The following is a 12,793-nucleotide window of genomic DNA, read 5'->3' as shown; positions in this document are numbered from 1 at the left end:
GCCTTGTTATAACCCTAACTCTCTAACCCTAACCCTAACCAAATAACTCTAAATTAAGTCTTTGTTACTTAGAATTAGGGCTGCAACAACTAATCGATTAAATCGATAAATATCGATTATAAAAAAATTTGGCGATTAATTTAGTCATCAATTCGTTGGATCTATGCCATGCGCAGAGGCTACTTTATTTATTTATTTGAAAAAATATACCGTATTTCCTTGAATTGCCGCAGGGCATATAGTATGCGCCTGCCTTGAATTACTGCCGGGTCAAACTCGCTCCCCAAAATAATTAGCACATGCTTAGTATTACCGCCTGGTCAAACTCGTGACGTCACGAGTGACACTTCCCCTGTGATCATTTTCAAAATGGAGGAGGCTAATTTTAATACCGGTAATTTGAAATCGCATAAAGGGAAGAAGATTAAGAGCTGGTTAGTAGGATTTTAAGGTCCAAGCTTACATCACACTCAAATTTTTACTGCATACCTTTGGTAAGCGCAGGAGTGAGAAGAGGTTTTAAATTAATTAACGCCCCGGCGGCAATTCAAGGAAATACTGTATGTATGTATATATATATATATATATATTTTTTTTTTTTTTTAAATAAACCTTTTATTTATAATCTGCAACATTTACAAACAGCTGAGAAAAAATTATCAAAATATGTATGGTGCCAATATGCTGTTTTTCAATAAAATACTGGAAAGGATAGGAATGCAGTTTGTTTCTTTTATCCGATTATTAATCAATTAATCGAAGTAATAATCGACAGAATAATCGATTATCAAATTAGTTGTTAGTTGCAGCCCTACTTAGAATATGTACCCCTGGTGTCCAAAAAAACTCTAAATGAAGTCTTTGTTACTTAAAATATGTTCCCCATACTAAAGTGTTACCAAAAACATATACCATATTTTTCGGACTATAAGTCGCTCCAAAGTATAAGTCTCACCCACGGCCAAACTATGTGAAAAACGTCGATTTATAGTCCGAAATATATGGTAACTCTGTCTTGAATTTGCAAAAAACATTTGAATTGTATTTTTCACTAAAGAACGGTTCTGTGAATGCGCATATGAAACTGGTGGGGTTCGGTACCTCCAACTAGGTTAAGAAGCACTGTTCTAAAGGCATAGTGGCTACATGCGTGGATAGCACATTTTAGCTCTTATTTCCAAAATTGTGTACTCTACTGAATTGGGGTCGTATGGCCACTTATGTGGACACCTACACTACCATCTGGTGGTGTCAGAAGAGTATAACATACAATGGAATTTGAAAAAAAAAGAATAAGAATTAGCATGTCACTAAACATGAATTTTGTTACTCATATCAAATGATGATTTTTAGTTTTTATTGTAATTAGGTTCCAATAAGCCCAAACAGCAAATAGAAATAAAATAAAAAGCATGTAAACAAACAGCTTTCGCTCTAAGAGGTTAATGATTGTAAACGATGGACAAAATTCCAAAAAGACGCAGTTCTACTTAAGGTAACATTGAGGTCTCCCATTATCAGCATCTTTTGAGTATTTTTTAATACATTACCATGATTGTAAAAACGATGGGCAAAATTCCCCAATAAGCGCAGCTTCCCTTTAGTATCAAAACTATCATTGACATGCCCCAAGAGTAGTCATTTACCCACTTCTCTGCTTCTCAACCCTGTTACCACAAACGCAAAAGCAAAGCTTATGTATGCAAATCAACGTTACTGGCTGCACATAAGCGATTGAGAAAGCTGTGTTGTCCATTTGCCAGATTATTATAGTCCATTTGAATAAGTTAATTTGTTAAAACATGTACTTTTATATTAATGCATGTTGTTTTCACATTTTTAAGGGAGTAGACCTAATTAGCAGTGACATGACTTGCTTGTCACTTGAATTGTCTGTTGTTTATAGTAACTATTTGAACTCTCATTCCATAAATAAATGTGTGCAAAACAGTACTTGTTTTTCACATCCTGACCAGGTTGTACTTTCTCGCAAATTCTAACGCCATTATTGTTTCTCCTCCAACAGCGGACACTTCACACAAGCTCAACCTTTTTTACCTCGCCAATGATGTCATTCAGAACTGTAAAAGGAAAAATGCTATGGTTTACCGTACTGCATTTGCTGATGTTCTCCCTGAAGCTTTTTTGCTGTTAAAGTAAGTATATACTTTTTGCTTTCCATTCAAGGGTGGAAGTTTTGGGGCATTTTTTTGAGGGTAGCATTCAGGGAAGCCACTTTCAAATATAATAATGATTACAAATTCCCAAAATGTTGTTGAATTCAGTTAACCTTTAAATGTTTTGCTTAAACCAAAGAAAACAGTGCTAAATAGTATTAATAAACGAGGTTAATAAATCTTTCATCGGCTGCATTTTCCAAAGCAGCGACATACTATAGATGTTTTTTCCTAAATATTGTTGGAAACTTAACAGCTGCAGAAAAGGCGAGCGGCTAAATCAAACTAACTATTGAGACAAAACATTAACCACAATTAAAACAACTGCAGATCCAGCATTATAGATGACAGTGAAATATTTGGCTTGCAACAGGAGATCAACTGCAAAATCTAAACATATGCTGAATATATTATAAGATAATTGCCTGACAACACAGATCACAACGGTACATGGCACTTGTTAACATCAAACATCCATTAAATAGGTTACTTACCGATGCACGAGTAAGTCCAACAATGCTTATTTAGTGGGCCCATCTGGATATTTCTTACTTTTGTACTTGTGGCCAAACAGCTCAATTTTTGTTTCATCTGACATCACATGGACAAAGATAAGACCTTCTGTGGTCAGACGACATGTACATTTAGCTTTTTTGCCACAGTCCCCAGCAATATGTTTGGGGGAGAAAAGGTGAAGCCTTTAATTCCAGGAACACCATCCTACATCAAGCATGGTGGTGATAGTATTATGCTCTGACCTGTTTTGCTGCCAATGGAACAGGTGCTTTATAGAGAGTAAATGGGACAATAAAAAAGGATTACCTCCAAATTCTTCAGGACAACCTAAATTCATCAGCCCGCATGTTGGGTCTTTGGCGGAGTTAGGTGTTCCAACAGGACAATGACCCTAAACACACGTGAAAAGTGGTAAAGGATTGGCTAAATTAGACTAGAATTAAGGTTTTGGAATGGCTATCCCAAACCCTGACTTAAACATGTGGACAATGCTGAAGAAACAAGTCCATGTCAGAATAGATAAACTACACCAATTTTGTCAAGAGGAGTGGTCCAAAATTCAATCAGAACCTTGTAGTGAAACTTGCCAAGGGACATGTAACCAAATATTAACATTGCTGTATGTATACTTTTGACCCAGTAGATTTGTTCACATTTTCAGCAGACCCATAATAAATTCATAAAAGAACCAAACTTCATGAATGTTTTTTGTGACCAATAAGTATGTGCTCCAATCACACTATCACAAAAAAAAATAAGAGTTGTACTAATTATTGGAAACTCAAGACAGCCATACCATTATGTTCATTACAAGTGTATGTCAACTTTTGACCACGACTGTATATAGTATATGTGTACACATTATATCAACATAATGGATATATAATTAATAGTTAATATAATTGGATATTAAGAGTATGTGAAAGTTCGATTGCTACATTGTTTACTTTCGTGACGACCTCCTTAAAGTTTTGTAATCAATCAGACATATCAAGGAGCTAAAGTGGTCCAAACATGGATAAGTGTGGAGAGGGTGTTTTGCATTTTTCCCATCATGCATTGTAATGGATTTAAATGGGTGTAATTTTAAAATTGTAATGATGCTTGGATGTTTTTCATAATATCCACAAAGTTTAGTGAGCAGGTTGTGCTGACGCTTTGTGTTGTTTGCATATTTTTTTGGTGCCATGAATAGGGAAGGTTGTTTGGATTGGGTCATATAAGTGAATGATGTGCTGTTGAATAGGTTCATTTAGCTTACTGACGTGTATTTATAAATGGTTGATTTATATAGGCTAGTAAGGTCAAGTGTTGTACCTGACAAGTTTCGGCTTCCTTGCTTCTGCAGCATGATGAAGGCTGCAGAAGCAAGGTAGCCGAAACTTGTCAGGTACAACACTTTATAAATGAATGATGTGCTGTAATCACTTTAAATCACAATTCATTGTCATTGACCTGACTTATTCACGTTGTCCACAAAATGGCAGCTAGTTTGCAGCACATAAATTGTCAAATATTTACAAATAATTTGGTTACACCTTGCGAGCCAGATCCCTAATCAAACTCATGATATCTTGCAGGCCAAAGTGAAGACGCCTCCTGGCGGTAGTTTGAATACCCCTGGCTTAAAAAGTCCACTTTGGAAATGTTGAATCCCTTAAATTTTGAGAAAAGTGTTTGTAAGGATCCACTCTCCCAAACACATTCACATTTTTCTATGATATTTGGCTTGTATATTTGCCTCTAAAACTTTAAAATACGCCAAAATCTACACAGCTGCATGTAAATAAATAATAGCCTTTGGAGCCTGACCACCATGCAAAAACCCAGAGGTGCCTCTAGATCCCCTGGTTGCAAGTAACCCAGCATTTCTGCCATAACGTGGCTATTTCTCAACCTAACGTAGCTGATGTCATGTTTGTTATTCTTTGGACAAGTGATTCCCTTCCAAAGTGTCAAGACATTAGTGTTTTTGCAGGAAATCATTAAATTTTACTTAACTAAACCAAATGGATTTTACTTACCTCAACTAATGTATGTTTGATTTTCTATTTATGCCAGCGACACATGGTGAGAATGAAACAACAAAAATAAATAATGACAATTACGGTAAAACCCCCGACGGTTATTATTACTAGACATGTCCGATAATATCAGACTGCCGATATTATCAGCCGATAAAGGCTTTAAAATGTAATATCGGAAATTATCGGTATCGGTTTGAACAAGTAAAATTTATGACTTTTTAAAACGTCGCTGTAGGGAGTGGTACACGGACGTAGGAAGAAGTACAGAGCGCCAATAAACCTCCTCGCTTAAATGCTAACATAAGCACAAGGCACACTGTCTTTCTTTATTGGGAAATGTCAAAGCCCAAGCTTAAAGGGGAACATTATCACAATTTCAGAAGGGTTAAAACCAATAAAAATCAGTTCCCAGTGGCTTATTTTATTTTTCGAAGTTTTTTTCAAAATTTTACCCATCATGGAATATCCCGAAAAAAGGCTTTAAAGTGCCTGATTTTCGCTATCTTTAAATCCATCGTCAGTTTTCCTGTGACGTCATTTAGTGATGCCAACATGGCGGATAGCACAGCAAGATATAGCGACATTAGCTCGGATTCAGACTCGGATTTCAGCGGCTTAAGTGATTCAACAGATTACGCATGCATTGTAACGGATGGTTGGAGTATGGAGGCAGATAGCGAAAATAAAATCGAAGAAGAAACTGAAACTATTGAGCGAATAGCTATTGAAGCAATTCGGCGATCGACTTCTAACTAACGATTGAGTGTCGCAGGGTATCCATACATCTCTGTGCCATGTCTGTCGTAGCATCGCCGGTAAAATGTGCAGGAGCAACTTAAATATGTAGATTGGTAAGTGTTTGTTTGGCATTAATTGTGGGTGGAGTGAAAGGCTGGATGCAAATATAGCTACAAATGTACATACAGCCAGCCTAAATAGCATGTTAGCATCGATTAGCTAGCAGTCATGCCGCGACCAAATATGTCTGATTAGCACATAAGTCAATAACAAAAATAAAACTCACCTTTGTGATTTTGTTGACTTTATCGTTGGAAATGCATGTGCTTTGAGTGTCGCAGGGTATCCATACATCTCTGTGCCATGTCTGTCGTAGCATCGCCGGTGAAATGTGCAGACGAGGGACTTTCGGATCTTTTGACACTGGTGCAACTTAAATCCGTCGATTGGTATTTGTTTGTTTGGCATTAAATGGCTGGATGCAAATATAGCTACAAATGAGGCATAACAATGCAATATATACATATAGCAAGCCTAAATAGTATGTTAGCATCGATTAGCATGCCGTGCTAATCAATGCACACTCCACGTGAGACAACTTGGATCTGTCCCTGATCGTGTTGTTACACCCGACAACACACCGACGAGGAAAACAGTCGAAAAAACGGAAAATAACTGAGCTGATTTGACTTGGTCTTTGTAATGTGTTTGAGAAAATGGCGGATTGACTACCTAGGTGATGTCACGTTATGATGTCATCGCCCCGAGAGCGAATAATAGAAAGGCGTTTAATTTGCCAAAATTCACCCATTTAGAGTTCGGAAATCGGTTAAAAAAATATATGGTCCTTTTTCTGCAACATCAAGGTATCAATTGATGCTTACATAGGTCTGGTGATAATGTTCCCCTTTAACATGTACAAACACATTACTGTCTGGATAACTAAGATATTCACATTAAACGTAAAAGCTGTGCTGTCTTAGTACAAACTGATCCATTTATACTCGACAAAAGTTACCTCGCGAGACGTCACATAAAATAGAAGTGAATGAAAGTAAACACCCAACAAAAAAACATTAAAAAACATTCACCAGAAGATAAACATTTAAACACTCAAAATACGATGACTCTTATGGACAGAAACAGTAATTAATGTTTCTTCTGCCTCTAAAGTTTATTGTGTTTCTATTTATTTTAGTTATTTAGAAAAAAATAAAACTTGGTTAAATGATCTTATTATGTGTAGAAGTACTTTTTGAGCACATTGAAAAATACCGAGACAATAATGATAACCGTGATAATTTTGTTTACAGTAGTTATGACATGAAAATTTTATACCGTTACATCCATAGTGACAGGCATTCTTTATCTTTTATTTTACTCATTTATTTATTTGACAGGGACAGTTCATTTAAACATTGCTACCCATAGGTAATCGATGTCAATGTACATAAAACTCCCTGGTTAGGCTTTTAAAGAAAAGTTAGGTCTCTGGTAGGTGGTAGAATGTAGTCAAAGGTTGGGAAAACCTGCCTTAACTTACTAACTGTAGTTAAGACTTAACACTACCTCTGTCAGTTCCATCTAAGTAGTTAAGTTTTAGTTTGTCTGAATTGCTTCAAGATGTAACACTCAAACTCACAAAATCGATTCTCAATGAATGATTTATCAATCATAATTCATATGCAAATGATAAACCTCGGCCTTCTGATGCTTTTTAAGATCACAAGCTTGATGTCCACTTGATGTGAAAGCACTCACTCTGAAAGAACCATAGAATATTCTTGTGTATGTTATTGTTACATTGTTTAAATGCCACATAATTGACAGAATCATAGTCATCCCTACTGCCTTCTTTCACACTGCTTTTATTTCAGCATTTAAATAAATATTTGAAAAAGTCTTCCAAAATCCATAAATCTTCGGCCTCTCCTGTTGTTTGTTTTTCTCTCAGACATGAAGGTGATGCCAAAGTGGTACAATCTGTGGAGAGGATACTGGGCATCTGGCAGGAGAGAAGTGTATATTCTGAAGCACTGATCACTGAGCTAAGAAATAGCTTGGTCAAAGAAGAGTCCCCAGCTGTGACACCTGTGGAGCAAAAAAGTGAGCATGTCCACATTATTTTCCTCAATATCCACAGTAGGGCTGAGTAATATAGCCCAATAGTCATGTCGCTTTATTTTATACAGAGTTTGAAAGTGTTTAACTGTAAGTCAAAACAAACACTTTTATTGGAACAACTGCACAACAAATGTAAAGTGCACGACTAACACAGTGACGGATTATAATTACAGTACAAAAACAATAGTCCATTATTTAGATGAGCTAAACTGCCATATTTTTTTAATCAAGGTGCACTTATAATCCTTTAATTTTCTCAAAAATCGACAGTGCGCCTTATAACCTGTTGCACCGAATGTACATATTCTGGTTGTGCTTACCTAAGACCTCAAAGCAATTCAATTTGGTACATAGTGTAATGATAAGTGTGACCGGTAGATGGCAGTCACACATAAGATACTTGTGAACTGCAGGTTGACGTGCCCTGTTCATTAAATGGCACTAGCAAGTACAGCTAAGAAAGCCCAAAACTTTGATGTTTCATTGAGAGTATAGAACATTGCACACAGCGCTCAATAATCTGTCGAATTGTTATAGTATGACTTTGGTAAACCAAGAAGCCGCACCGCTTGATGGATTGCCGAGGCAATACGCCTCCCGTGATCAGACGTACTGTGCTTCACCATACGGGTATGATTATGGTGGTTCATTAAGAGACATATTATCTGGCGTTTTGTTTCAACATATTTTGCAAAACCAACTTTTCTTACCTATTTGTTCCTGCTGTTGTGTCTTTCGGATCTGGATAAGTCGCGAACCTTTGCGTTTGTCAAAAAGCTTCTTCTTTTTCTCTATCCTCTTGTTGTGGGGCATTCATCCTCCCCTGTGGCCATTTATAATATAAAGTAGTGTACAGTTCTAACATATTTCCCAGTAGACTCGCTATGGGAGCGCTAAAAACTACCGGTACAACAAAGATGACAGGGAGCATCCTGAAGAGACGTTCAGAAAGCGGCTTGAAGATCAGCAATCAATCAATCAATGTTTACTTATATAGCCCTAAATCACTAGTGTCTCAAAGGGCTGCACAAACCACTACGACATCCTCGGTAGGCCCACATAAGGGCAAGGAAAACTCACACCCAGTGGGACGTCGGTGACAATGATGACTATGAGAACCTTGGAGAGGACGAAAGTAATGGATGTCGAGTGGGTCTAACATGATACTGTGAAAGTTCAATCCATAATGGATCCAACACAGTCGCGAGAGTCCAGTCCAAAGCGGATCCAACACAGCAGCGAGAGTCCCGTTCACAGCGGAGCCAGCAGGAAAACATCCCAAGCGGAGGCGGATCAGCAGCGCAGAGATGTTCCCAGCCGATTCACAGGCAAGCAGTACATGGCCACCGGATCGGACAACATGATCTGTAAAACATAATCCATGCAACATTTTACCAAATAACCTGTTATGTAGGAAGTGTTTTGAATGCAGAAAAAAAAAATCATAATAAAGCCCCTTTAATGCACCGGTGTGCTAGTTGTATGAAAATAGACCTGCTCATCGACAGTGCGTCTTAAAATTCGGTGTGCCCTATGGTCCGAAAAATACGGTACTGACTTAGTGTTGTAAATTAATATCTTAAAAAAATTATAACGGATCTAGACCTAACCCATTCCGTCTTGAGCTGGAAAAGATGTTACATTGTATGTCAAATTCTAAATTTGTATTTATTCAAAGATCCAGTTGAGTCCAAAGCAGAGCTCCGGTCCAAAATTGTTGCAGAATTTGTGGTAAGAACATGTTCATCTTTGCCCATCAAATCTACAGTTGATCCATAACTAAACTGAACACATGCTTAAAATGTTGCTGGTTTGACTGGTTTGTCTATTTTCTGTGTTTCTTCAAGCCTCAGGCATTGATAGACCAACTTTCACAACACAAGAAGTCTCTGGAGGAGGTGGACCTCAGAGAAAAACAAGTGGCAGCTATGAGGGTTGACATATGCAGTTCTGACGCGCTCAAGAAACTAAAAGGTCCCTTAATGATACACTTATCTAAGATTCTAAGTTACATCAATTTAACAATTTTTTGATATTTCCACTTGTCATTGGTCCTTATAAGCTTTTGTTTTCTTTGCTAACTTGCAGATAAGGCAGGAGGAAAGAAGTTCTCCAGGGACTTTGAAGAAGGCAGTACACAGTTACAAGAGTTTGTGAAGTTTTTTGACAAACAAAACAAAACGGGGCCTCCTCTCCTGGAAGCTTTGAGCAACGCAGACATCTTCTATGAGATGCAGTACAAAGAGGTCAAGATTGTTGCAAATGTAAGTGTCCTTGTGGAAAATACCTTTTTTTTTCAAGAGTAAACCTTTATACGAAAAATTATAGAGTATCATGTCATAGCTACACTTTATATTTTAACATGTCACCCATGCAAATGCTCTGTATTGGGGTATTGTACTTGTTAAATGCATAGCACTCACAATATTAATATACTGAGTGTCCCAAAAATCTAATTACTTAAAGGCCTACTGAAACCCATTACTACCGACCACGCAGTCTGATAGTTTATATATCAATGATGAAATCTTAATATTGCAACACATGCCAATACGGCCGGTTTAGTTTACTAAATTACAGTTTTAAATTTCCTGCGGACTTTCTTGTTGAAAACGTCGTTATTGTTTGGAGGGGACATATTAGCTCAGCACCACTTAAAGCTAAAAGTCATCTCTTTTCATCGCATAATTACACAGTAATTTGGACATCTGTGTTGCTGAATCTTTTGCAATTTGTTCAATTAATAATGGAGACTATAAAAAACAATGCTGTTGGTGGAAAGTGGTGTATTGCAGCTGTCTTTAGCACCGAGACACAGCCGGTGTTTCTTTGTTTGTTGTGAAGCTTTAACACAGAGCGGTCAAGCGAACATGTTTCTCTACATCAACCAGCATGTTTTTGGATGGGAAAATTGTGAAATTAAGTCGGCTCTTACTGGAGACATCAGTGGATTATGCGTCCTGCAGTAGCTGTCAAAAAAGGCAGCTGTGAGCTTGGCTCCTTGGGTTCTCTCTGAGACACTGGCGTGTTCACCGCAGCCATCCGACTTTGAGGTATGTCTTTACAATCTCACTAAAACACTATGAAAACAATAAGCGGATAAGGGATCTTCCAGAATTATCCTAGTAAATGTGTCTAATTACATCTGAAACACTCACACTGCCACCGCCCGGAGCCGTCGCTTTTTATTTATTTTGTATTTTTTATTTTTTTCTAGTCCTTCACTATCAATATCCTCATCCACAAATCTTTCATCCTCGTTCAAATTAATGGGGAAATTGTCGCTTTCTCAGTCCAAATTGCTCTTACTGCTGGTGGCTCACATTATAAACAATGTGAGGATGTGAGGAGCCCTCACACCGGAGACGTCACGCGCACATACTTCCGGTAAAGGCAAGGCTTTTTCATTAGCGACCAAAAGTTGCAAACTTTATCGTCAATGTTCTTTACTAAATCCTTTCAGCAAAAATATGGCAATATCGCAAAATGATCAAGTATGACACATTGAATGGACCTGCTTTCCACGTTTAAATAAAATAATCTCATTTCAGTAGGCCTTTAAATCATTGTAAACTTTAAAGATTCAAATTTCATGGTGGTGTTCATAAAAATTCAGTGGAAATTATATAAAAAATTCAATTGAGTGGAAAATGTTATTTTATTAAGTTAGAGCCTCTATGGACTGGACTTTTACAATATTATGTTTGACCCACTCCACCTCCATTGCACCGGTCTCCCCTAGAGGATGGTGGTTACCCACATTTGCGGTCCTCTCCAAGGTTTCTCATAGTCATTCTCATCGACGTCCCACTGGGTTATGAGTTTTTCCTTGCCCTTATCTGGGCGCTGAACCGCGGATATCGTTGTGGCTTGTGCAGCCCTTTGAGACACTTGTGATTTAAGGCTATATAAATAAACATTATTTGCGATTAGGTGGCGACTTGTCCAGGGTGTACTCCGCCTTCCGCCCGATTGTAGCCGAGATAGGCTTCAGCGCCCCCCGCGACCCCGAAGAGAATTAGTGGTAGTAAATGGATGGATGGATGGATGATTGATTGATTGATTTGGAAATTGATCCATTTATAGGAAATGTAACAACCTCAATCATCAAATCCTAATTATCTGTACAGTCAACTATTTGGGGTTTTTAACACCCTTAATATGCAAGTGTTACATTATAATAATAATAATACATTACTTAAATCAAATAACTTGTCATGATGAAGGAATGCTGACTTAATCATCACATTTTAATATTCTTTGCTCCTAAAAGCATGGTAAGATGTTAGTTTGTGTTTGTAGTACAACAAAAAACTCCAATTCGTAAATTGTAGGGGTGTCTCGATACGTTATTGACATCAAATATTGGTCCAATATCAACTAAAAAAAAGTTTCTGATTCCGATATAAGAGCTCCAATACATGCAACCCTTGTTTACTCCTGCAAAGCTCGACAACCAGTTAACATCTAAATTTTCTCCAATAAACACACAATTTTGATCTCGTCTTGTATTTTGCTGAAGTCATCTGCTAAAGGTAAACATGGTAGCATGTAGGATATTAGGAGCTTGCAGCTACGTGCCAGCTAAGCAGAAATACTGCACAAGCTAAACCTGTGTAATAAGTGTCTTTAATTTAATAATATTGCAGTCAAAAATATGGAATTTGTCAGTATAAACAAGTATCAAACATTATTATTATTTTTGCATATGACTGAGAGGGACGGTCTTCAAGGCAGAAGTCGATTAAAAAGTGTTCGATAACAAATGTCTGCATCATTCTGCAACATGAGCCTAACATAGTAAACTATTGTGGTCACTCTGTCTCTCTAAAAATACAATTCCCACTTCAACTTAAAGACAGCCTAAGTCCATTCCAAACGGTTAATAATAAATAAGTTAGTCTTTTTCACACCTTCTCTGAGTAATTTTACGTGATCAAGCCTTTTCTAACATTACACATTACAAGGTGTATGATCCCTGCCGTCATCAGATTAATATCGGCATCGGCTAATACACAAGGTTGTAATGTTGTTATCATATCCGAGGTGAAAAGTTTTTATCGGGACACACCTAGTGAATTGCGTACTGACTCTTCGACACAGGGAAGGAAATACCGCAGGAGATTACTGCTTCAAACTGAAATCCATTAACTAACCGCTCTCCATTAGGTTCTTATTTTATTATTGTTGTTGTTGTGCCATACTGTTCAG

At 37.4% G+C, this 12,793-nt stretch overlaps 1 protein-coding gene across 1 annotated transcript in view; it reads left to right on the top strand.

The window, feature by feature from the left end:
* Positions 1–12,793, top strand: part of rprd2a (regulation of nuclear pre-mRNA domain containing 2a) — a 46,297-nt gene that overhangs the window by 21,078 nt on the left and 12,426 nt on the right. Inside the window, exons 2-6 of the mRNA XM_061882177.1 lie at positions 2,027–2,156; positions 7,413–7,564; positions 9,261–9,313; positions 9,430–9,556; positions 9,671–9,846. Coding sequence (XP_061738161.1) covers positions 2,027–2,156; positions 7,413–7,564; positions 9,261–9,313; positions 9,430–9,556; positions 9,671–9,846 — 638 coding nt within the window. The remainder of the gene's footprint in view (positions 1–2,026; positions 2,157–7,412; positions 7,565–9,260; positions 9,314–9,429; positions 9,557–9,670; positions 9,847–12,793) is intronic.

This window comes from Nerophis ophidion, linkage group LG21 (assembly GCF_033978795.1).
Source record: "Nerophis ophidion isolate RoL-2023_Sa linkage group LG21, RoL_Noph_v1.0, whole genome shotgun sequence".
NCBI classification, from domain to species: domain Eukaryota; kingdom Metazoa; phylum Chordata; class Actinopteri; order Syngnathiformes; family Syngnathidae; genus Nerophis; species Nerophis ophidion.
This window is presented reverse-complemented; position numbering and strand designations above follow the sequence as displayed.